General features: G+C 40.4%; 1 protein-coding gene across 2 annotated transcripts in view; it reads right to left on the reverse strand.

Annotated features, from left to right (window-relative positions):
• Nucleotides 1–323: 323 nt before the first annotated feature.
• The window catches only part of FAM172A (family with sequence similarity 172 member A), a 259,377-nt gene continuing 232,571 nt past the window's right edge, over nt 324–27,129 (reverse strand). For both annotated transcript variants that reach the window (XM_050986881.1, XM_050986880.1), the window contains one exon: nt 324–2,544. In XM_050986881.1, coding sequence (XP_050842838.1) covers nt 2,402–2,544 — 143 coding nt within the window. In that variant the 3' untranslated portion in view covers nt 324–2,401. The remainder of the gene's footprint in view (nt 2,545–27,129) is intronic.

Consider the following 27,129-nt stretch of genomic DNA (forward strand, 5'->3'; position numbering starts at 1 on the left):
CTGAACAGCCAAAGAGGAGAGGATGGCGAGGCCCACTTCCCTATGTGGCTTCCAATGGATGATGTGGGGTGTGTGGAGAGAAGCCCGTGATCATGTGGGCTGAGCCACAGGGCTGGACATGCAGCCCACTACATGGAACAAATGAGCTTCACCCCCCTTACACCTTCCAGCCCCAACCCTGCAACCATATGGGGTCCTGTTTTCAACCACACTTGTCCCCCCTGCATGTATTCTGAGGTTGGCGGTGCTGCTGCCCATGCAGCCCCCACCCTACCCATCAGAGGGAGAGGGTCCCGTGGAGCTCAACGCAAGGACACAAAGTGTGCAAGAAGGAGAGAAGAGAGCATATTTATTTTTTGTTCATTGCAAGCAGAGCAGTATCAGTGGTGAGGATCCCCTCTGCTCTACAGCCCCCCCACAGGAGCGATAGCGTGAGTTGGGCCCAGGGCACAGTAAAGAAAAATTTTTTTAGAAAATGGTAAGCGTTACAGTAAAAATGTAGTTTGTTTCTCATCAACAGTTAAAAAAATAGATCTGCTCCTCCAATATTTGGGCATCCTAGAGAGTCCATCTCACTTCCACAGAGATGGAGAGCGGCAGGTCTCGTGTGTGCATGTGCAAACTTCCCTGGCCTCTGCATCTTCCCTGGCTGTGGGATGAAGCATGGACACCATGTAAACTCTTGCCCTGAACACACAGGGTCCAGGGGGCTGGGGTGGACACAGACCTGGGGAGGGGGGGGTTGTAGACCCCCACCGTGGGGGATCAGACTGGCCAGAGGCAGCAGTATCCTCTGACTGGGAGTGAAGGCAGAGACCGGACACCAAAGGAATCTGGGTGCAGCACTCTCACCTCAGCAACAGGCTCCCCTCCAGGAAGAAAATCTGCCAGCCACAGATACTGCACTTCCCTGCACATAGGCATGGCCCCTCCAGGGGTTTGCTCCAAGCACCCTTCCCCAATGGCAGAGCTCAAATGCACCGAGATGACAGGAAGCAGCAGCTGGGGAAGTGAAGCCCTGCTGCCAGTGTGAGCAGGTAGGTATGGATGTAAGCACTCTAGGTGATGAGAGCCCTCCACCTGGAGGATTCAGGCCCAAACCTAGCTGGGTTTCCCTTTACAGCTCACTAGGAGCACTTCTGCTTTTTCTGTGGCATAGAAGGGTACCCCTGCTTTGGCATTGTCTCATTTTAATGCTGTCCACCACCACTTCTGGCCCCCAGCTGTAGGATTAGACACACTGCGTGAGGAGAGGGCAGGACTGGGTCCAAAACTCATGTCTGAGTGGAGCCTCCTTGCCACTAACAGCGTCAGAGGCAAGGTGGGCATGGCCATTAAAGAAAGGATAACTTTAACTTAGTATTATCAACACCAAAGGAGCTTAATTAGAGTGCTTGCTCACTGGGCATGCTATCAAGCACATCTTTTCCCTTAGTTTTAGAGCAGAAAACCTGCCTAACACAACAGTTATGGCTACAGCCATATACCCTCTATGCATGGTGTGAAATCCCTACACAGAGTGCCCTGCTGGCCAACGTTTGTCAGAGGGACTGGGAAAGTGAGGAGGAACCTGCGAGTTTAGGGAAAAGGGAATATTCATGGGATGGCTAGTCATTACAAACTCAGCATATGAAAATGGAAGCATTTCTGTGTTTAAAAATAAACAAGAAAAATGCAGCGTGTCCTTTTTTTTTTTTTCTGTGCTATTTCACAGTGTGATCCAGCCTGTTAATGAATAGGCATTTTTTAAAGCAGAGCTTTCCAAAGGAAGAGAAGATCTACAGATAATGCCGTTGATCTAGCAAGAGAAAATCTCTTCAGCAATGGAGCCTTTCTAGAATTCTGGGCCAAACTTCTTGGACACTCTTGCCAGCAAAAAAATGAGAGAGTTAGAAGTCAATACCACTTGGTCCCAGAGAAAGAGAAGGCTACTAGGTGTAAAATCATAGGCTGGTAAACACGTTTGAGTTAGGTCCATCTTTTAGAAAAGAGTAATTCGTATTTTGTTCTGTCTCAAAATAGAAGGAAGCTGCAAAATATCCTGCAGGCAATAGGACTGCAAAGAAGCTGTTAAATTCTGGCATCAGCTTGGTGCAGGGCTATGTCAGGGCAATTAGAGCTGCACCATGCTGCACTGTGCAGTACCACTGTCAGCCTTAATCTGCACACTGATGGGCAGCACAAAATCCAAGTTACAGCCCACAGGAAGCACAACCAGTGAACCCATATTGCTTTGACAGTTGCACTCATCTAGAAATAATGCAAAACGCTATTTAGATGTATACATCACGACCCTGTGCTCTAGGAAGAAAACAATCTAATGAGGGGCTGGGAGACTCCTTGCAGAAAACAAGCAGCAAAGACATTGATGATGGTGGTGGGTTTTTTTCCTCCCCTCCTTTTAGAATTCTTCATATTTTATCCTGTTGGAGCGCCTTGTTGGGGTTGGTTTCACCAAGCTGTTCTTCGCCTTTACAGCCTCACTGAAGAATTTGAAAACAGATGGGAAACTCTTCCAAGAAGTTAGCTCATGGCGCTCTGTACCTGCAAAACACAAAGGTGACAGTGTGACTAGGGGTTGTTCTCTGACTTGCCGGGTGCTCACAGGATAAATACTCCTTAAAATGCAAAACTCACAGATGACACTCAGCTGCTGCAGCTGGTCTGGAGGGAGCCCGGGAAGGGTCAGAGCTGTCCTGCTGCTGAGCTCTGGGGCAGCTGACAAGAACAACTGCACACACATGCAGACAGACGCATGCACAAACATACACACACGCACATGCACATCCACCACATGACAATCAGAGATCCTCAACACCTTTGGGACCTTATCTGGGAAAATAAGGTCCCAAAGCAATCTGCTAATAAAAGGTCATTGAAGCACCTCACTTATCTGGCCTACCTTGGGAAAAAGAAATTGTCTTATTTTCAGACATACTTTATATTATTTTATTTTTCATTTTATACTGCTTTTAGCCTGGCATATCTGTTTTCAAGTGAAAGAGAACACTTGATCTGAACTACATCTCATGCATCACGAAGGTATCTTTTGTGTACCTGCTCCCACAGATAATATTGAGACAGTAAAGGGGACCTTTCCTGTTCATATCTTCCCTCTGCACGCAAATTTACCTCTGTATTTTATTTTGGTGTGTGCTTCTATTGTTTTGCAAGTGCCTTCCTCAACACATTTGCTTTATTTAAACAACCTCACTCCCTCCTCCTTCTCCCCCACAACCAACCCCCAAAACAAAACCAAGACAATGGAGATAGGGAGCCTAGGGGTGTGAAAGAGTTGGGACCTCTTCCTGGGTAACCCAATTATGCAGAGATGCTGCCTAGTAGTCTTTGGATCCTGAGCCTCTGTTTGATACTTTAACATTGCTAATGATAATTCTTTAGTCTGTGATAGTAGGTCATTGCTATGGTTACTCTACAATGGTGCAACACTTCCCCTTCCCCTTCAGATATTCCTTGAGACCCAGCAACCACATTTATTGCCTAGCAACAGTTCTGTGACAGTATCACAATCTGAGGGTGACAACAATGAGGGACACAGTGGCCACAGCCTGGCAGGTGGAGAGGGATGCAGTCCAGGGTGGACGATGGTCCCTGCAGGACACAGGGTGGCCATCAGTACCTAGGGACATGGGATGGCTGCTTTGGCATGGCATTTGCTGCATACCAAGCTTCACATCCCTGTCAGGACTCTCTAGGTAGGCATCCATCCATGGAGCATCCTTGGTGGGTCCACACACACCACCCTCTCCAGAAAGTCTTTGGTGGAGGCACTACCTGCCATATTGCACGTCCCTGCCTTCTCAAAAGCAGCCATCACAGAAGCAAAAAAATCCTCCAAAAAACCCTCTCTGGAAAGACACTACTTCTTACACAAGGAGATGTTTTGTACAAAGAGCATCCATGTCATGTGCACACACAGATTTTCCTCCCCGTCTTCATATTCATTGTACAGAGACAATTCATGTCATATGCCAGAAATTTCCTACATGGTCCTTTTATACAAATGCTTTCCACCTTTAAATTCACCCATCATTGTAGGACTTCTCTTTGCTGAGAGGCAGTCCATCCTATCAAGTGCTGGACTTGGCAGTGCTGGGTTAAGTTGGGCTCCATGATCTCAAGGGTCCTGTCCAACATAAAAGTTTCTATAACTCTCTGCTGCAGGTGGCTTTCAATACAGATCACCTATCCCATCCCCTATAAGACACCTCATAGCAATACTCATCAAGACTTGTTCCCCACCCTGGAAACATAGAAGTGGCCCAACACAGCAGGAAGATAAAGCTTCCCTTCTAGCAAAACCTGCAGCCTAACAGACGCGTCCCTGAGGTTATGGCTTGGCTTGGTATACTCTGACTGCCCACTGCCACCATGCACACAAAAGTCATCTACCAAAGCTGATTTTCTGGAGGAATAGGCTGTCCTAACACACTGTAAGGACACTCCTGCACAGGGGTTTCACCTCCTTCCCACATGCCTGTGTCACAGCATATGGTGAACACCTCTTTGAGCCCTGAAGGCAAAACATCTTTCCATGTGGCTTTCTGGTCCTTACACAGACATCTCCCACACAAACACATCGTTCTCACTTCTGCCTGTCTGCATTCTCCGTCTTGATTGTAATAGTCCTCATTAATTTCCACTGGATATTAAAATATAGGCTGTGAATACTATGGGGTTTTATTCACCTTCCTTCCTTTTTCATCTACAACCTTCCTCCTCTGTAAAAGGGTCATCCAGAAACAAAAATTGATAAAACAAAAACAAAATGGAAAAAAGAGTAAGTTTCTGAAACCTCCCTGTGTCTTTCTTCATCCTGCCTTCCCCCATGCACTTTCCTCATGTTCCCAAGAGAGTTCATGCTCACATTCACTAGTGTTACTGAAACTGATTAACCTACAGCTTTCCTGTGGTAACTCCTCTCAACCCACTCTTCTCAAAAAACAATTCAAGCTTTGAGTCTAGAGGGACTCAATGATTCAGCAGTCTAAAGCAATTTTAACACTCCCTATTTTCCTTTTCCTAGTAACAATCTTACTGGCAGATGAACAATTTCCCTGGTGATAAAATCACCACAATGGATATTTAGTTTCCAGGATTATGATGATTCTTTGCTTGATTAATATTGCAATAAGAAAAGCTTGCTAAGAATCTGCCTTGGACCTTTACAGTCATTTCTAAAGGTCAAATTTTGCCCTTACGTATTCACATTTAACTTCCAGTAAAGGGAGAGCTCCAAAAATTTAACATTGCACACGCTGTGCATTTATGCCATTTATATACCAAAGGCTTGGAAAATTCAACCAAAGCAAGTGGAATTACATCCTAAGGGTGACAACAGATTTTGGCCATAAGATTTTTGCCAGAGGAAAAATACCACTGACGACTCCAATCTCAATTGTGTATTTAGTAGTACAAAGATCTAAATTAAATGCATGAACAGCCATCTATTTTTTAATAGAAAGAATAATTTTTAAGAGACAGACGATAAGAAGCAGTTGTTCTAAAGTCAGGGTTCTCCAAGATATATATTCTTAGTGCTCACTAATTTCAACAGCCATGATGATAAACCATGATTCAATATATTGTATTAACTGATGGGCTGTTACACAGCATGTAGTGATTACAGATATTAATTCTTTGAGAAATCTTAGGAGGATGTGGCATGGAAAAGATATAAAAACCCTGTTAAGTGTGGGAAACAGCTAGAATACTCTAAAATATGCAAAGGCTACAACTGCAGAAGAAAAAAATATAAATCCCTCCTAGTCTCAGCTCCACTGAGATAAATGACAGAAATGTCAAAAACAAACCAGCCTCCCACTTGCCAGCATGGAGAGATGTAGAGAGAAATGAATATATATTTTAACACGTGCATAACACCATTGGAAAGGAGCTCCAAAGAGATGGTGGAATCAATAATGTGTGAGGTGAAACGAGTAATGACAGTAACAGAGTGAACAAGTTCCAGAATCAATTTACCAAGCACCACAAAGAAATATATAATTAGAAATAACGAAGACTTGACAATAGTTGTTGATACAAAAAATCAGGTAAGAGAATACTTTTAAAAATTTAATATCCAAATTATCAGGTCTGGATGACATGCATATGTGGGTCTTTGGGGAATCAGTTAATGAACTTGCTGGACTACTGGCAATTATTTCTGAGAATTCATGTACAATCAGGTAGGCACCAGAGGACTGGGGTGGGAATGAGAAGAAAAGAAATTTCTAATTTGAGAAAAGGAGGATTAATTGAAATTAACTACCACATAAAATTCATGTCTGAATACCAGTAAAGAAAGAGATCAACATTATAAAAAAATTACAAGCACCTCTAGGATAACAGCAGACACAACAGGCTCAAATTTGACAAGAAGAGATAAAACCCAAACTTTTTTCAATAACAAAAATCAGCAGGTGAGAGGCTTATCCACTGCTGTGTTTTGACATAGGTCAACGCTGCAACCTTGAGGCAGTGGGAACCAATGTAATCACTTAAAATGGATTATGACCCTCACTGCTCTAGTGGGCTATGGTCACTCCTACCTCTCACTTGCAAATTAGTTGCTTTATGCCAGTCAAGGGGCCCCCAAACACTTGAGATCTACAGTAATGCAGGTCCCAAATGTGTGCTGCCATACCTGCACTGGCTGTAGCTGCCAGCAGCATGTCCCCCAACAGCAGCAGTACACTTTGCATCTCTACAGGGTCCAGACTCAGCGTCTTGTCTCATATCTCATCTCATCCCATCCCCTCTCACAGATGTCAAGTTATCCCATTGTACATCATCTCAGACTCTAAAAAATGGGCACTGGCACACTTTTGGAGAAGTGGTTAAAGCACTTGAGAAAACAAATAATAAGTAGTAATATGGGGTTGAAAATATACCTATGAAGTCCCAGAAGGATTGAAATTTGGGATCAAGTCTTTTAAATGTGGTTATTAGTCACCTGAAAGAATACTAAGAATATAGATACTGAATATAGGAATAGAACATTGAATAGGAGATAGTACAAACATAAAAAGAAACAAAGCAATAATAATTAAAAGGGCAGCCTAAATGGGTAGGATAAACAGGGAAGAGGAAAAGCAAAGATTGAAACTGGGAATGGTGCCTGCAGGGGTGATAATGTGTGAATGATCCTGATGGCCATTTGCACACACGCATGCAAAGGCACTTTCATGTCTTCCCTTTCCACTTCCACTCAGGAAAAGCAGCTCTTCACCTAGCAAGGCTGACAAATTCCTCCATCTGAAAGCAGAGTGTCTGGAGAGAGAAGAGCTCTGCAATCACCATAATTCGCTCTTGCAGAGAGATTACTGGCTGTGCAGGACAAAGGTGCCCTCCTACAGTGCCTGCCCACTGTGTCAGACAAAAGCCTCCTCCCGCGGTGCTCAGAAGATGCACAGCACAATGGTGGCCCCCCACCGCGTTTACAAGATGTGTGGGACAAAGGTTTCCTGCTGCACAGGAGCTGTGAGAGATCTTCATACATGCCTTAGTGCTGAAATATTTCTGCAGAGAAAAGTTTCCAGGTTGAAAAGCTTCTCCACAGATACTAGCCACAGGGCTGACCTCAGGTCTGCTTCTCTAAGTGACAGCTCGTTGCTAAACAGTGCGGGCTTCAAAATGAATTAAGGGTGTTCCACGCCTTGGGGTTTAGTCCCCATTGGGATGGAGAATTCTGCTGCTCTTCAACAAGGTCTTGCTCAACAGAGAGTTTGCTGCCTGTGATCATGATCTACACTGAGACCCTGTCATGCTGCAAAATGCCAATGCAAGTAGCTTAGCCATCTTGTCTGTAGACAGTGACAGTTGTTGCTTTTACATTTATGATTCAAGCTAGGTATCTAAAAGGCACTCAGTCTTATCAGAACTTGATTCAAATGGCTCAGAGGTTGAAATATAGACTTTTGTGGGCATCTGCAGAAACAGAAACACTTTAAACATTATTAAACATGAAAAGCAACACAATTCATTTGTCCTTTACATGTGAACTAACATATAAGCCAACTCCACCTGAATGCGTAGACAAGTGTGACAGACCTTTCAGAAAGGGTTTTTTTCTCCCGAAAGTCATAAATCAATGGACATTTCTTTCTTTCTTTATCACATTATCCACATACACACTGAAGAACTTTAATTCTTAGGTATTCAGTTCTGCAATTCTGTAACTCTATCGCAATATAACAATACTGTCCAAATAAGCACTTAGGTGTGAATAAGAGATGCTACCTGTCTGTCCTGCATCCATCTTTCTGTATGCTAACAATTTACTTCTGTATCACAAAGCTGTTTCTGAACAGGAATTTCAATTTTTTACTCTCCAGTACATCAGATACTACCAAGTATGACATAACCACTTTCATTTGTAAGGTTTCTCTACTTAAAATTTCTTTATCCTGTTGATCTGCGTGGGAAGAAATTATTGTATCTTTTTGACTATTTTGGTCTACTGACATAAACACCCAGGTCTCAAACTCCAAAACAGAAGAAGCTCTCAGAATATCCCTAGTAAAGCTAATGGACAAGGAGATTTTAAAAAAATATATCTTGCCTAAAATCATGCAATAGTTCTGACTAGAAAAATGAGAGCTTCAGGAAAAATTGTGAATTAGTTCATAAGCTCAAGAAGACTGAGATTCAATGACCTCAGCAGCTTTTAAGCACTTCTAGATGTCATAATGGTAAAGAAAGGTTAAAAGTTTAGAAAAAATTAGGATACAAGCAAAATGCCAATTAATGAAATTAAAGCAATTTCTAAGGGGACATAAAAAAGCCCAACCTCAAAACAATCGCCAAACTTTGATGTGTTTAGTTTGGATAAGAAGTAATCGTTTGTGTAGTCACAGACATGATAATAATCTGAAAGTGACTGTGTAGGGAAATTAATTCTTTGGCGAAACCATGAGGGAAGAAACAGTATAACCTGAAGACATGAAATACAGCTTATTAAGTGGGTTCAGACATACAATAAACTGGTTAAGACTCAATATAAGAAAAATCATGCAATGCTGGAAATTAGACTATACATACTAAAGACATTTTTTACTTAGTTATTATCTAGTGTGATACAAAGCAGTTCTTATTTTTGTTGGACAGATATTATCTAGAATAATCTTTACTGGGATGATGAAAACAGAGCAATTCTACCAAGAAGAAAGTTCACCTCTGAACTCCCACACTTGCAATTTGCTTTTCTTCCACTCCTTTTTTACAACACACCAACTTCCCACAAGAAGCTATTAAAAAAGTAAAAAAAAAAAAAAATTGTAAATTCCTCTTGTCCTCTGAGCTACAAGATGCAAAGATTCACACAAAAGCTCATTGCAAGCAAGGTCCACAAAGTAGGAAAGAGGCAGGAGTCTAACATGACCATCATTATTTTCCACTACTTTTCATTTAATATTAAGGGCAGTCCTATGAGAACAGGTGATTTGTTTGCTCCTCTACATGTGATCTTGTAAAGTTCACATGTATAGTGGAACTTGTGAGGTCATTCTCTCCTGAACACAGGTTACCAAAAGTTGGGCCATTTTCTGGTTCAGTAGAGTCAAGTAATTTTCTTTTGAGTACATATTAAAAAAGGCAAAGATGGTGTCTGAACAACAGTCTCAGGCAGCAATTTTTTAAAAAAATGCAATAAATTTTTGCAGGAGAGCAAGCCATTTCCTTGAAGAAGAGATCCAGTAAAGATGTATGCAATATTATGCAACCATAGATTTTAAAACTCATGTTAAAATGGTGTACCATGCAGAGAGAAGAAGGTAGGGCTGGAAGTTATATTTATATTGATATTATATGTCTTCACCTCTCTACTGCTATCTTTAACCCTATCTCTATACAATCTTCATATATCTATCTCCATCTATATAGTATGTGCATCAACAAAACTGTCTATCATCTATCTATCCCTCCATCTATCTATTCATATCTGTAACTTTATCCTTACCATATGTAAAGACAAGTATAAAAATTCCTTACCTGACAAATGCGAGGTGGGATACTCAGGTTACATCTTACAGATATTTTTGGGTTAAGAACATACCAATGGAAGGTGCAGGATCTCACCAATGGAAATTAAGAATAGGTTAGACAACCATGTCTTAGGAATATTATGGATATAGCTGGCTTCACTCAGGGCAATATGGACAAATTAAGTAACTTCCTGAGTTTCTTTCTATCCATCCAACTTTGTCTCTTCTGTGACTTCATTTGCTTTATCTAAGCAACATCTAAAATTGATTGTATTAGCAAGGTACTTCACAGTAGCTCTGAAGAATTTGAATAATACACGTTAGTGGGACAATTTTTTAAATACTCATGAATTTTTTCTATCATGAATCAGTAAAAAAATCTATATAAAATTGCAAGCAAGAGCACAAATAAAGTAGATAGCATTTGAAAACAATTATTTTCTCAACTAGGAGAAAGGAAAAAAATTGGCTTTTAAATAAAGGAGGTTTTGACCTGCTCAGAACTCATCACTTTATGAGGGAACTTACAACCACAAGACTTCTTGGATGAAACCACTGAAAACCAACTGTTCAAGCCTCAAAGCTTCCACAGCTCATAAACCTGAAAAATACTAATATACCTGACAGATCTTAACATGCTGTAGCATGATGCAAGCTGTCAGTTATATCCCCTTGTCCTCACTGCTTTGCAAAGACACGTCTAACAGAGTTTTGTACGGGAGAAGTAATCATTACTGTGCTTTTGCAAACCAAGTGGCTCAGCCAAGGTGAGGAATGGACCAGAGCTCTGCTGAGCCCACAGCAGGAGCTCTGTTCATGCAGCAATGCTGCCAATGCTAACAAGCATACAGGTTTTATAAAATACATTTAAACTCATTTAAAACATTCCGCAGCAATTCCTGCAAGTTTTTTTAATCCTAAATACCCAAGGGCTGATTTTTAAATCTGAGTTTATTTCAAAATCCCACAGCTTTTTACTGCCCATGGGGCACAGACCTGAAGGATACACACACTCTTGCTATCTTGTGAGAACTCTACTAATGCAAGAAATTCATCAGTCATACCAGGACAAGGGAAACAACCAGCTGCTTAGAAAATAGCTCCTCTTTGTAATGATATTTTATGATTATTTGTTTCTAAATAGTAATTATGCCATCAAACATCTGGATGTACCAGCAGCATGCGCATAAACGAACACAGTTTTGCACTTTCCAAAAATGCAGCAGCCAATGCAACACCATGGAAATGGCAATGCTGGCACCAAAGAACAGCTAGGAAAGGCAGGAAAGCTTTAAAACAACATGTTAACATGACAGTAGAGACACCCCATCCACTAAAGATGTAAAAAGGTTCTTAATCACTAGCAGGATAAGCACATACTACTTGCCAATTTGTGAAGTTTTGAACACAAGAACAAATTGCACTAAAGCAATTTTAAAGTAAAGCAGCAGAATATAATTTTCTGTTCTTTCGCATCAGAAGCAGAGCTTGAAGACTGGTGTGGATGCTGACATAGGCAGCTGTGGAAGTAAATAAGGTCTTTTGAGGGACAGGAATGAGCCTGAGTCTAAGGAACAAGCTGCAATGAGAACACGCATGGGGCATGAAACACATAAATGCCCAGAGTGGTTTTATGATTTTAGTGAGAATCTAAATTCATACCTTGCAAGACTTTAATGAATACACTAACTCTCCTTTCCCACAGCAGAAAATCTTCTACATAAGAAATAGTTCAAAAGCATTTTTTCCTCCTGAATTTTTTACTTGGATTAGAGTGTCCTGTTGTATCTGTGTAGACAAAAGACTACAGTCAAACCAAGTCCAGAGTACTTTCATAGGTACAATGGTATTCACTAACCCATCTGCTTCATCTTGGGACTACTGCGTCTGGCTGGCTCCAACCCAACCCAGCCCAGCCCAGCCTAACCTAACCCAACCTAACCTAACCTAACCTAACCTAACCTAACCTAACCTAACCTAACCTAACCTAACCTAACCTAACCTAACCTAACTAACCTAACCTGACTCAACACAATTAAATTCCTCCAATGTGCCACTGGTACCATTCATCTTCTCCCTAGCCCTGGAGCAGTCACAGAAAAGGCACTTCCACTTGATTTGTCTTCAGAGGCTAATCCTGTGACATGTAAGATGAAAATATCTCAAGAATCCAAGTGCTACCTCTACAGTGCCAACTTTGGTCCTGTGGGAAACCTAACTTCATCTGCACCTGATCCTCCCCTTCTGATGGCTGCACCTGCAGGATGGTGGAAATGGGGTTAGCAAATGGTGGGCTAAGATGGGGCTGTTGACCTGCTTTCCTGCTTTTGCTGAACACCAACTTCAGGAGCCACCACCTCCCACAAAGGATTCACCTCCTTACATCAAGAGAGGTGAAACTGAAGAGCCTAAATACAAGTGATCCTGAAAATCCCAATTCAGTCACTCACCACATCCTGAGGTGTCTAAGCTCCACAAACACCTCAACTCCTGACCTTAAAGTTTGCACCTTATAATGACATCACTTCTGTGCTTGCTCAGAAACACATCAGGCCTGGCAGTGAAAATACTCTCAAGGGTCTCAGGCAGATACAGTGTTTCCATGCCCCCTCTCCCCCTGCCCCACAATGCTAAGTAGGTGTCCAAGCCACAGCAACAGGAATGCCCTCTAATCTCCTCCCTAAGGCTTCATTTCAAATTAATCTCTTCCTACTCCTTGCCTGTTTTTCATCTACCTGGGACTCCTGTTTCTCCAAAACACTTGTTTCTCCAGGAAATCCAATTCTGAATTCTTCTTCTAAAACTTGCTCACCTGGTAGCTCTCCTTGAACTCATGCTCAGTGCCCGGCCTTGATCTTGTTCCATCTCATCCACACACTGATCCCAGCTATCCTGTTGTCATGGCCCACCAATTTCCACCTTCTTCTGACTTTGCTTCAGCCTTTTCAGGAAGACCTCCTCTGCCTCATTGCTAGTGCACCCATCCAATTTCTCCTCACAAACACCTTTGTCTTCCAGCTGCTGACATCCAACACATCTTTCTTCTCCATGTTTTCCTTTTTGTCTTTAACAGCAAAAGAAAGTCCCAGGTCTGATTGGCAAGTCAGACAAGTATTTGGCAAGTATTTAAAAAAGCTGAACACAAGATGACCCTGATATCAAGATGTAGTGGTGAGGGCAGAAAAAGAGGACAAATCTGTGAAAATGCAGTTGTCCTACTCTGCAGGATCAGAAAAATGAGATATTTATCTCCTAGGTGAGAATGATAGTTTCATGGGAAATTCAGGGCATTTTCTTATTGATGTAATGGAAAGGAAACTTATCTGAGTTTGTAAAATGCCATGGGAGATGAAGCTGGGCCAACAGAATACAAACAACAAGAAGAAAATGGAGTAAAAAATTATGTTTGGGGAGTAAATAACAAATTCCTTTAAGTTTGATAAAATTTTAGTTATGTCAAATAAGTATAAATAAATTTCTGGAAAAAAGAAATAAAAATTTGCAGATTTGAGGTGTGAATAACCCTTGTGCACTTGCAGTAAGTAATTTATAACTAACATACCATATAAATTTTTCTTGTTTGCATTACACCAACTGCTGTCTATATATGTACATGTATTACATCCCCCCATCCTGTGCATCTAGGACTTATATGACCCACTTCCAGGTGTCTGCATAGCTGTACTAGTGAGAAAAATGGTGAGAAGATGGTGCTGTTTCACCAGTGAATTTACACCAATATATAGAGATTAACTTTCTTTCATTAGCATTATCTTTACTAGGTATTGTTAATGAACATTCTTGAAGGAGACAGGTGACTGAACCCAGATGGTGGGATTTTATGGATAATGATGATTGTTGTGGGTCAAGTACACCTGTACTGCAATCATAAAATTAATAAACTCTACAACAACAGCTTTATATACGTCTGTCTCAGAAGAGTGACACTTGTGTGACTCACAGCCTCTGGAGAGGCTATTTAAAATTTATACCAAATTTGAAGTGCAAAGATTTTTCTCTCTCACAAGTCATGGTAATCAATATGGGTCTGCACCTACTGCAGCCTGATGAGGTGAAGTGTGTGGCAAGGATTTTTGCACTGGGCAAAAAACACAGCTCATAAACATGGCTTTACAAAAGAGATCTCCAGTGGCCCCGTTTCCACACCTATGCTGTCAGAGCAAACAAAGAAGGAAATAATTTTTTGTAGGGGTACCACCCCTGCTTAGTGTTGCAAACTAAATTAATTGCATATTTGCCTCAGAACTACTTAGAAACGTGAGGGATTTTCGTAAGACATCTGGATTTTAGGCGTCTGCACTCTAATTCATAACACATCAAGGCTTAATGCGGGATACTATGAAGCCCCTATATCACAGAAGCTGGCAATTTAAGACTAAACACTAATTCAAAAAAGGCTCTGCAGGTGTGAATTACAGTAAATTTAACTAAGCTTAATAATATCACACTTCCTGTGACTTAACCTCAGAGATGTCACTAGAGGGACTGTTTGAGATTAATGATCATAAAGCTGCATTTCACTCCCCACTTAACGCTCCTCCTTATTACAGCAGACGGCAGCTCTGCCTGGAAGTGCACAGTGCGTGTGCCTCGCTTCCCACCTCTTCTGAACAGCACCACCCAAAATCAGTCATGGGTGATGCTCAGGATGCAAGGGCAGCAAGCCAGTCACGCGGCAAAGAGTTCAAGACAGGCATCAGGTGGGGGAGGCAGTGAAGTGAGGTGCAGGCAGAGCGAAGCCGAAGGCAGGCGGACGGCAGATAGGATGAGAAGGCATGTTGTGTGCTGGCATGCGCTGACCTCTGCCAGCAGCTCTCCTGACATCCCTGTCGACGGGAGTCAGACATGAACATCAGTGTGGGAGGTGGGTCTGCCAACAGTAGAAGGGAGTGAAATATTAAGCTCATATTAAGGAAAAAAAACCACTCCAACCAAATAAATCCTTTAGAGCTGCGGATATTTACTATGGCGGGGCTTGTGTGACTGGTGGGGCCCCATTGCCGAGATCTGGCTGGAGAAAGCTCAGTGAGACCCAGCAGTCAGTGCGACGAGAACAGACAGGGGTTTCTCCTGGAGAAACTGCAAATCATGTTCTGCTTTACAGCCACAGGAAAAACACATCAGGACACAAAACAACTCAAAAATAAGAGTTTTTCTGAAAATCCAGTTTTAAACATCCAATTACTGAGTGGTAAGGTTTCCAACCATTCCATTTAAATGCTACACTAACTAAATAAGCTTCATTTAGGAGACCATATTTATTTCAAAACAGGAACTTCATTATTCCCCTTTAAAAAAATAATACAATGGATAACATCAAGCTCCAAAGCTGTATCTTAAAGCTGACACAGTCACTTCGATGTTGAAAAAACAAATTATGATTTCCTCACCAGCCAGAGGAAAAATAAACCCCCAAATATCCAAAGACAGAAAACAATGCATTTGCCTTGTATTTGCAAATGCAATTTTCACTTCAGAACACAATCCTGATCTAATAACTGATCTTTCCATGTGGAGTCTTCCAGCAGAACCAGTCTTTCAGCAGTGCTGCTGAGACAGACTGTGGAAAAATCAAGAAAAATCCCTTGTGTCATGGCAGAGATTTTTTGCCACGCTTTTAGTAGTTCTAAAGAAAATGACAGTTTCTTCTATCCAGAAAGATGGTTAAACCTTGGGAACTGCGAATAGAAACAGAAACTGCCAGGAAAGTATATTTGGAAGTGCAAGAGAGATGAAATATTTAAATGAGTTTCAAAATTTGGTAGTTCAAATTATTTTCTTTTTCTGACATAAAAAACCTCTGTCTTGTTTTTTCATAAAATTAGAACAAAATAAAAAGAATTTGTCAAGGTAGTTTCTCTCAGAAGAATCACTGAACTGGAGTTATGTCATCTTGCTTTAAAATTATTAGCTATTGCCACAGCTGGCCTACAAATATTACATTAAAAAAAACATGAAGAAAATCACTAAAATACATTTAGGGAGTTCTTTTGTTGATGGCTCATGCATTCCTCTTAAAACTTAATACTTACTGCTCCATTTTGGTTTAATTTGTCTAAACCACCATGGGTTGAATTTTTTCAAGCAATTTTAAAGCAAACTGTTGACACGTTAGGGAAAGACTTCATCGTAAAAACAAGGATTGAGGCAGGAGCTGAAATTTGTCTAAATAAGACCAATATCAATATGCACAAACGCACAGACACCTAAAGTTTGACAGTCATTGCTCATATGTGAACACTTGAGGAAAACTTGTGCTGTGGCTGGAATATTTCCTGTTAGTCTGAGGATAAAGGAAACATTACAACCACAATATTAAATTGAGTCTATGAGTGACTAAAAAGCAAAGCCCTCAATGACAACAACATTCCCATATGTTTTATCTTTTTTTACAGTTCCAGAATGACAAACACTTCACATCAGTGTCTCTGCAGCCACGACTGTTACTTTCCAAATGAAGTTTTACAGTGCAAATATTCCACATTCTCATGGGTTTCAGAATTGCTTTTCCAGATCTGCATTCAGACACACACTGAAAGCCTACAGGACTCCCACTGAGGAAGGACTGCTGAGGGGACAGGACACTATACATGTAGTTTGCTCTGCTTTGTGAAGCTGGGGAAAGCAGCAGCCAGGCAGCTCAGGAAACTTTGTGCCATGCTGAGGTCTGCGCATCTCGGCATCTGCAATGGGGAAATGGGTAGGAAAGGTCTGGGACCAATGGGTGTGGTCAAAAACATTTGCTGCTTTTTATTGCAAAGAACTCACACCCCAAGGCAAACCTGCTTCCATGCCAAAATGTCTTTAGCAAAACTGGACAGCAGCTCCCCTGCAGCCGCAAGAGGTGCAGTGAAGCCTGCCCACTGAGCCTCTTGAAGCTGCAAGGTCATGCCTTCTGCAGCTGCAGAAACCTTCACAGAGCCTTGGCATGAAGGACACCCTGCCCCATCCTGCACACTGACAAGGTGCTTCTTGGAAGAGAAATGGGGCATGTAAATCCACTTGTGGCAGAAACACCACATCTCATCTACTACCATGGCAATAGGTGGATGCATCAGGATTTGCCCTGTAAGCCTAGGAGCAAGGATGCTGGTAGGAAACAAGTTTGTTACTGATCTAAATTGGGAATAACCTCATCTATCATTTTTATATTTTCTGCCCAGGAGATACTAAAGAAGTGCATTGAAGGAATTCTACTGCTCAACTTGTACAATGCTGACTGGGCTATACTTCTAAAGTGCATGTAAGTACTTAAATTATATTTCACAACAAAAGAGATTCAGTAAAAACTCCACAAAATCCCACAAGAAAACTGATAAAATAAATCTGTGACATACTTAACAAATCAACTAGTTGCAAAGGCTTTGGTATGGCCTGAGAAGTGCTGAAATCAAATGTCTCCTTATGACACCCATTACTTAAGGTGGATTTCTGAAATATGAAAAGCCGATTCTTTTAAATTGAGTTTTGTATCCCAAATGGATCACAGAGGAATTCTTATCTGACTTTTGTGTATAATGCAAGCAAGTCCTCTGTAGTTTGGGATCTCAGCACTTCCCTTTATAAGAGCTTGTTTTCAGTTGTTTATAAATTTTGCCAAGCTAAGTATTTGGGATGAAAATTCTCAGGCTCTGTCTCTGCCTTAGGCTGATTATTACTATTTTTTTACATTTCAAGTGAGATGATTTAGTCACTTCAGGAAATAAGACTGAGGGAAAACATATTTTGGCCCTGCGGGGAGGAATAAAAGACGAAACAAACAAAAAAATTAAAAAAAGGTCTTAACAAGAATTTTGCTGAGTAGCTCCTCTGTCTCTATTCTTCACAGTTTGAAATTTGGAAGGTAAGGTCCCTGGTGTCCTCTTGCAATTCCCATGAAAAAACAGCCAGATTTTCTCCTAGTCACAAGCCTTTGTAAAAACTCATTTGCCTATGCTCAGCACAGAGTCCCCAGAATCTGAAAGTCTAAGTGGCCAAAGATTTCTCTGAAGATGCTGCTTGCCCAGAGTTGACAGGGATAAGCCAGACTTTTTTTTTTTGCCACTGCTGCTCCCAGATGTTGCACTCTAATGTGGCATCAGGCACAGGAACTAAGTGCAGACAGCACTCCGTCCTGGGCTCCAAATGCAGGCAGAACAAGGGGAGAAGGGAAAAAAAGCAGCCTAATGTAAATGGAGAGATCTAGTCCCTGGGGAGCAGGGTGAGTGAAGCAAGACATGAGGCTGTCTGTGTAAAAAGATCAAAGAGAAGAGGCATAGGAACACCAAGGAAGGTGAAGGGAACACCTCTGCAGGAGAAGGAAAGACCTTGAAAAGCAGGGAGCTGGCTGCAAAGACAGGTTAGGAGGCACACCTGAAGAGACAGCAGACAGTCTGGACACAGCAGGGACAGGTGAGCAGACATGGAGGGGAGGAGAGGCACAGTGGTACATGACTGTCATGACTCTCCAAACAAGAGCTACCTTATGGGAGACTCAGTCTCTCCAGGCAAAGAGAAAAGTGCCAATGTTTCATTCTCCCTTGGCCATGGGTCACAGAGAAGGTAACAATCTACTGCACTAATACTCTCAGCACCTTTACCTCGCTTCACCATCCTGCGTGTCTGAGCTCAAACTACATGTCTGAAATCTCCACCTCTGCAACTGACCTGCAGCCATAGAACATCACATGATACAACTGCCTTTCTTAGTCTTATTATGGTTGAAGAAAACAAATTACACACAGAACTCTGTATTAGGAGAATATTTGAAGCATGCAAGCTGAAGGGACAAGTTAAGGACATTCAGTTTAGCCAATGTCAAAAAGGTTCAGGCAAAACTGAGGGGGGATGGTGCTTACTGGTGCTGCTCTGGTACAGCTTGTGTTGACCTTGCAGAGTGTTATGCTGCCCTTGAGCATCACTTGTGAATTTCTCTACCAAACGCCTCTGTTGACCTCCAGCTATTGCCCAGTAGTAGAGAGAACTGGTCCAAACAGATGAGGCTTTTGCAACAAAATGTGAAATAACTTCACTTCAATGCAGTACAATGAGTAAATGAAGGAGAATGTAACACAGTTTGAATACGGGAAACTCCTGTAATACACGACTTTGAAATGTATATTGGCTATTACATGGGCAGTGAAATAAATTGTAAGCGTTTGGATAAAAACCCCCAAGTATTTAAAGACTAAGGGCTGTTTTTGAAAGTATTAATAAGGAATTAATTTCATTAACAGAAAAAAAATTTACAGAGCCCCAAGCTCCAAGGAGGATTTTCTGAGCTTCTATAGACACGAATCTCATTGCAAGCAGCTCGCAGCTGAGTTGACTCTCTAATCTCTGCTGGTGGAAAGACATGACTCTTTCTCATACATTCAAAGTTTCCAAGTCACCTAAATTCCCAGTAGCCAAAGAAGAGCAAAGCTTCCCCTAATGGTCATTCTTATAAATCTACCTCATGGTAACTGTTGTTTTAACCTGTGTGTAGTTGCATTACGTAGTTATGGTCACATATAAGAGGTAATACAGAAATTATGGTTTGTTATGAAAAAATAGATGAGGTTCATAAGAAGGAAACTGAAAGCCACACAACAAGGCAACTGAAAGCTTTCTGTTTCTATTATTTAATTCTTTCCTGAGATGATAACTGAGAGTAATTTGAAGACATCATGAGTCCTTTAATGACCCTGTGTGATCCAACAGGATCCCTTCCTGCAAACATACAAATGAGGTGACTTTTTTTTCATAGCAGTCTGTTATTCTGTTTTCCTACATGTTCAAAATAATCCTTGTTTAAGGCTAAATAATTACTTTGCAAACCAACCCACAACTTTTTCTTAGGGTGATCCACAGTTCACCAAAAATCTCAGATGTATTAGCATCTAAACTAGCAGAGGAGCTGAGTAACACTGGTGATGGGCTGAATGTGTCAATTCCAAGGGATATCACAGCTTGGCTTGGTCTGGGGATGTACAAGCCCTGTGGTTCTGCAAATCTAGTGGTAAAAAAAGGATCTGCAGAGCTGCACTCACTGCAGAGGACAAAGTGGTTTTAAAGGACACAACACAGGTAGGAGCCACATTTTGAAGCACAAAATGTTTGTATCTTTCTCGTGCTCTAACATGAACTTCAGCTGGTCTTTCGCTGTAACATAATTAAAAATTTAAATGCTTCATACATTGGTCACTAAAAGTAATATTGTTCTGTACACACATCACATCACATGCATTTGCAGACTCATCCCTGCAGTTTGCTTCTGTGGCTTTAGATAATAGTTACTTTTTTTTTTTTTTTTTACATTTGGTTAACAGAACAGTGATAAAGAAAATTAATAAATGAAAAAACTGTACGAAGAATCATGCAAACGATCATAAATGGCAGATTTAGTATCACCAATGGCAGTTTTAATAAGTATCTTATAGGAAAGAACCAGCATCCAAATTTTAACTCTGTATGACATATGATTCTACGACATATATGAGTTACTTATTTTGGAATGACAGCCATGCATGGTTTCTTTTCCTTGCGTCAGCTGCTAGCACATACATTTCTGTGCTAATATGACAGTTTTCTTTGAATAAGATAAAAAGGAATGATGACTGAGCCACAGGCTGCTTGCAGCAAGCAGAATCAATTACCCCCCCAACCGATCTGATTGATCAATTTCAAATACAGCAAATCTGCTGAGTCCAGTCAAGTCATAGAGGCCTCTGTTTCAAAAGCAGACACCTAATACTCATATGAAATATGTAACGAGCGAGGAAAATTATGAAAGCATTAATATGCCTATAGAGGAAATCACCTTATAAACATTCACATTCAGTGGCATATTTATGGCAATTACACTGCTCATGCAACATGTTACCATTTCAATAACACTACACATGTTGCACACTCTTAACCATGTTTTACAGCACAGTATCTTTTACCAACTATTGTTTGTTGCTCTGTTTACTAGTGCCATATCACAACATCCATCCTGGGCTTGGCAATGACAGATGTTGCTATACATACTCTCAGCAGGATTTTTTGCTTAGCACCACAGGATGCTTGCTCTACCTTGGCTCTGTGCAGTACACAAACTGCTAATGCAAAAACCCCAGTTCTTAGTGGCTTTGAAAAGGTAAAATGTTATAACACCTTGATTTATTCCAGCAGACTCTTAACCCATGCACTTACCAGTACACTTTTAATTTCCTGACATAACAGGGAAGGAAAATGCTGTCTCTTCTAACAGGGCCTATGTGCAGATGCCCCAGCAGTCAGTGCTCTGGTGCGCATAATTCTCTCAATTATTTGGTCAAAACTCTCCAATTACTAGTCAGATTTTCAGGACAAGAGCTCTTCTATTCCCTTTCTCTTGAGTACAAACTGGCCACTAGCACAAACATTTTGTTCTTAAAATAGCAATATCCCATCTGTTTTACTCTCTAAAGTGAGAAACTCAGCAGCTAACCCATTATAGAATGTGGAATGTGCATAAGACATGAATTAGTTTGCTGAACAATAGTTACTAGGCTTTACTAATGTTTTTGGGTTTTTCAAGCTCTTCCTCTTCAAAATATCTACCTCCAAAACTGAAGTGATGTCATTAAATGTAGAAGGCTAATTGGCAGGCTTCTCAGGGAGTAGGCAGGTAGGTGAGTTTTCTTTCAAGGGCTCTTGATACATATGCTAATTTCAGACCATATTCACTTAATGTAGATAAAGAATGGGAAAAAGACTGAAGAATCTGAAGCCAGAATAAAAACAAGACCAAAATAATTTAGTTTTTCACTTTTTAAAGATAAATACCTGGGGAAAAAAAGTCTTTAATTTCATAAAATTGCTAGCTATGCAATCCATATATAGGCCCCCTTAAAGCCTTTTCAAAGAAAATAAAAACAGATCATTGTGCAAGCAGAACATAAATTTCTGCTGTGGCACTTTTGCTAGGAGGAATGTTTGAGCTATGATTTGTAACAAGCTTTAACTATGAAATGATGAAAACTTGGCACTTTCACAAAGCCCATCATCAAAAAAATAGATTACATCAAGTAGCAGTGCTTAAAACCAGTGCTCTTTCCTTACACATGATGTCGTTCACAATTCTAGGGACCAAATGTCCTGTGGATCACTTGAGATTTGACTCCATCATCTGGAAGATTGAAGTTATGGGTCACGTTATTGCATGATGTAGATATTCCCCTTCAGACCCATCTGTTTTCTTTTATGATATCAAAATACAAAACCAAGTATAAACCAAAATTCTTGAACAGTTATTACATGTCTCAGATTCTTTTAAGAGGAGCAGGCCAAAGTCAAGCTTGCTGAGCCATGCTCCAACCAGAATCCCCATGATTTTATAGATATAAGTACCTAACATTACTTCAGTATGCCACACTGTCACTAAGGGGCATTCTAAGTGTTAGAGTTGTATGCTGAGCTATCCAAGATTCATACAGAAATGTGCCAACATCCTTCATATAAAGCTAATCAAATTTGAAATTACTGACATGTCACCTTGAGGAATAATTTGATTTATTATTTGCAGAGTAATCCAGAAAACAGTGAGATGTATAGCTTTAAGAATTACTGTTGTATTGACTTCATGACTTTATCTTAGTTTTTCTTGTTGCTTTTGTGCCTGGCCTAAACAATAATAAACAAAACTTTCTTTGTCATGTTAAGTTGCATGAAGGTGAAATAAGGTTGCTTAGAAGTGTGTGGCTGCACAAGAGCCATTTGCCATCAATTAATGATATGTGACAGAAAGCACAAAATGGTGTGAAGCCAGCTTTCTTCTTTGCAATCACAGAATACTTGATGGGGAATGCTGCTGGAAGTCACATCATTCCATGACCTTCCTCGCTTGTTTGTGGGTGGCAGGACCTGATGCAGTAATATCAGATATCATGCAAATAGCATGCAAGTTTTCAAATGTCACTCAGTTTAAGTGCATACATAATTTGTAGCATAGTAACTGATTTGTGTTCATAAATCACAACAGTGGTGAACACAAACCAGGGGCTGAGTATGCAGTTCTCAGGCACAAATGAACACTAAGCACCTGAAAATCTGCCTCACCTTAAGCTTTATATCAAACACATTACTTGTCTTCACAAGATTAAAACAATATTGTGATCTCCCTCAAAACACACCTGGCCAATTGTGCTGCAGTATTTATTCACTGAGTTTTAACACACAGTGCCCATGTATGCTGTAGACTGAGTTTTAGCACTGATATTTGGTCTTTGTTGTTAGGTATAGTTCTGTATGCATAAGAACACATGTTTATGGCACTATGTAAGTAAGAATTCCACATTTGTGATCAGCTATCCTGGTAAGTAAAAGACTATGTGTATAAACAAATCTGTTCACTACCTTCAAATATTTTTGTCATATAATTATCTCTCATAAATATCCTCACAGATGTATAAAATAAATTCTTAGGAAATTTGCCACAGAATGTTGCTGCTTATATTAAGGAAATGCTGTATTTGTATACCATGCTCCATACTTACATACATGAGGCATATTTGTATACTTACAGAACTGCCAAATATTTCAGTTCTGTTACTATACAAACACATTGATATTACTGAAAAAAAATTTCTTCCAGTAACTCTCATAAGTCTTTTTGAGACTGGGTTAACAACATACCTTTCAGAAAATATGTTCTTATACTGATAAGACTGCATCACACTAGAACTAAGGATACTATACATCTAGGTAGGCTTGCCGCTAAGAACACAGCTTTTATCTATCCAATTAAATCAGGACTTATTCAAACTTCACTGCTATCTCCATTACCTGCTATCTCCTACTGCCAAACACTCCACATGAACTACTGCTACTAAACCTGCCATTTGCTCATAGCAGCCCATCTTGGGTATTGTCAGCTAACCTTTTGAACCAAGTTACCAAACGTTTCCTTTCCCAGATACTGTACACATGCTAGGATGTACAACATTCTTCCTTATGTTTTACCACTAAACCTGCAGCAGGTACTGGAGGTGCCCAGATGGACCAATAAAATGAACTGGAAAATTTGTGCAGAAGAAGGCAAAATGAGATTGTGAACTATGGCTTTTTACCATATTCCAAATTTCATTTTTACCCCTGGCCTTGGTAGTCCATAAAAGGAGCCAAAAAGTGCACTGCTGTACAGATGACTTTGAAAACATTTGTTTCAAACTTCACCAATAAAATCAAGAAGAAACTCAGGTTCTGAAAATGTGGGGATTTTCAAATTGCAATTTCATTAACTATAAGAGTAACAAGGGATGCGAGGAGAGTTTCAAAATATTAGCATTAACAACTTTCTTTTTTCAGACAGGTTCTGTCTGGCAAATAAAGCCGTTAAGTGATTCCAGTAGCATCAATATTATACACAAAAATGGGATATCATTAATAACAATGAAGAAGAAAAGAATTCTCATGGGAGATATAAAATGCATGCGCAACAAGTTAAACCCTCACTCTCCTAATCCAGTCTGAGGCATTTAATTTCTAGGGTTTTAAAAATATATTAAAAGGTTTGCTTTTTTTCCCCCACAAAAACCTTTTAAGAGGCATTCATAACACTGTCACAAAAGTAGAAAGCTAGCACAGATGACTTTGTCTACTTGCTATTGAAGCGAAGGATAGGCCTGATGCCTAATCTGAAGCTGACCTAATAGATAAAACCCTTGGGGTCTCAAATTTAAATTTCATAAGCTTAATATTCTGCCTGATTTATGATTTGCCTTCTTAAACAAAGAAGGATGTACTTAACAACTTTACTTTTGTGTGGTTAACTGTTGATCTGAAAATGGCACATAAAATGCATTTACATCAGCACTGCCTAATAGGCCCATAATGATTCTTTATTATGCTTCAGTGAAAGGCAACTGAGTGACAAGTAACTGATTTTGTAGATCAAATAACTTTCTGCCACCCCCACACAGCTCCCAGCTGCTGCACACTTTATATGCCAATACAAATACAGTTGTAAAGTAGACAAATATATTATAACTATGTTATTAAATGAGACACAACACGGGGTGTTGCAAGTATTTGAGAGCTGTTCAATGCCGTGACTGGGAATTACAAGCATGCAAAATCACACACTAAAGGGGCTTCACTTCAAAATTACTGCAAGCTTCCCTCTGTTACTTTTTTATGTATGATTTTAGAAGTGATTTTGCTTAGATAATACTTCTTTTTTTTTTTTTTTTTTTTTTCCCTGTAGAGGGCTGAAGAAGCCTGGGGCGTGCTCCCTCTCTATGTATAAGAGGTATTTTAAAGCAAAGCATTTCAGTATAAAGACAGATGTGCAGAACTCCTGATACTGAAAGCCAATGGTGACGACATCATGCACCTGAAAATGCACACGTGGCTGAAATGCTGTAAAAGGCTCCTGTGTGCCAAATTTTATTTTTATGTATTACCCTGCAAGTAAATAATGATAAGACATCAGAGCCTGTCTGATAATCTTTGACAAAGCCCTAACCCTGTCATCGTGGCCATGGGAGAAACCGGCACTCACTCAGCTCTGACCCACTGAGCCTTTTATCTGCGTGTGTCTCCATGGACCAAGCAAATAAAGGGCAACTGGTAATTTACACATGAATCAACTTTCTTGTCAGAGCAGGCACTAGAGACATCCCTTTTCTCTACCACAGCGAGGAAAAGCATCCAGGTCTGAGCTTGTCTCTCCAGAAATCAGGCAAGCCAAAGAGCAATGTATAGGGAACTGGTGTGTTGGCAGAGGTATGCTCTTCTGGACACCAGATAAAAAATGGCATGCGCAAAGAAGCAGATAAATACTGGGCTTGAAATGGGACTGACAGCAGTGAGCCTTTGTCCTATTCAAAACATGCAATGTCATACAAACTGAAGCCAAGATACAATCCTGATAGAAGATTATACAAGATATCTGAGTAGGTATCTGCAAGGAATTCAGCCTACATTTTAATAAGGTACAAATCTTGCAATGCCTGTGGTCTCATTTCCACTTTCCTGCAGCTGCCTTTTGAAAAGGTACACAGATTGTTTTGGGCTTGCAAGACACTGCACATGGGTATGTAATAGCACTGGTAAAATAATCCATGAACTTTGTGATGAAAATTAGCCTAAAACATTCCAGTGTGAAAGTCATCTGTAAAGACAGAGCAGCGCTTGCCTTCAGCTTATATCTCATTATGAAGAGAAAATTTTATCGGTCCGTAGGCACCACTCATACTCTCTTTCCCACAGTGAAAAGCAGTGAAGCACGGTACAGCATAGTCCTGTTGAATAGTCAAGATCTCAAAGGCATTTCTGTAGTTTCAACCACCAAAAGCATCATACTGCTATAAAACAAAGACAGATGTTTTATTACTAGATTTGGCATTTTATACATGCCTACTTCTAAAAACTTAAGTTTTTGTGCACTGTAACATCCACTCTGATACTGCAGAGATTTTTCTCTGCATTCTTAAAATGGAAAGGATGATGCAGACTGCCATCAGTGAAAATCTTAAATTAAATGTCAGAAGTCTGGTGACCCAGCACTACAATGCTTCCTTCTCAGCATCAGCAGATTAGGTCCCTCCACTGATAGATTCCTGAGGAAGGCTTTCTGGAGGCAGTGACTCTTGCTTGCACTCTAGAGTTCAGAAAGACATATTTTCCTTTCCCTGGTCTTTTTCCACCCTACCATTGTGCTATTTCCCTAAGCCCCATCGATCACTCTCTTGTCTCCATTTCTGTCACTTGTGCTAACATTTGCTTGGAGGGGCCAGGACAGATTAGAAAGGTAGGGATGAAACTGCCATCACTGCCCATCCTCCAAGCAACTCTTAATAACTGCAGGCAAACAAGCAGATAATATACAGCTATTTAAAATAAGAAAAAATAAATTCCTACAGTTACTGATGCCATATTTTGCTTTCTCTAAACCTGAAATGTAAAATAAAACAATGTTTTTCTACTTCTAACCCCAAGTAAATTTCCTGTTTTTTAAAATTCCACCTTTCTTGGTTGTTACCAGCCTGTCTCTTGTTTAACACTTACCCAAAACCATACTCATTTGCGAGCAAACTTATAACACACTTCTTTCCTTCATAAAATGTGTGAAAGATATGGTTCAAGGAACTGATTTCGCATTTCCCAAAAAATTTCC

The sequence above is a fragment of the Serinus canaria genome, chromosome Z, assembly GCF_022539315.1.
Source record: "Serinus canaria isolate serCan28SL12 chromosome Z, serCan2020, whole genome shotgun sequence".
NCBI lineage: Eukaryota > Metazoa > Chordata > Aves > Passeriformes > Fringillidae > Serinus > Serinus canaria.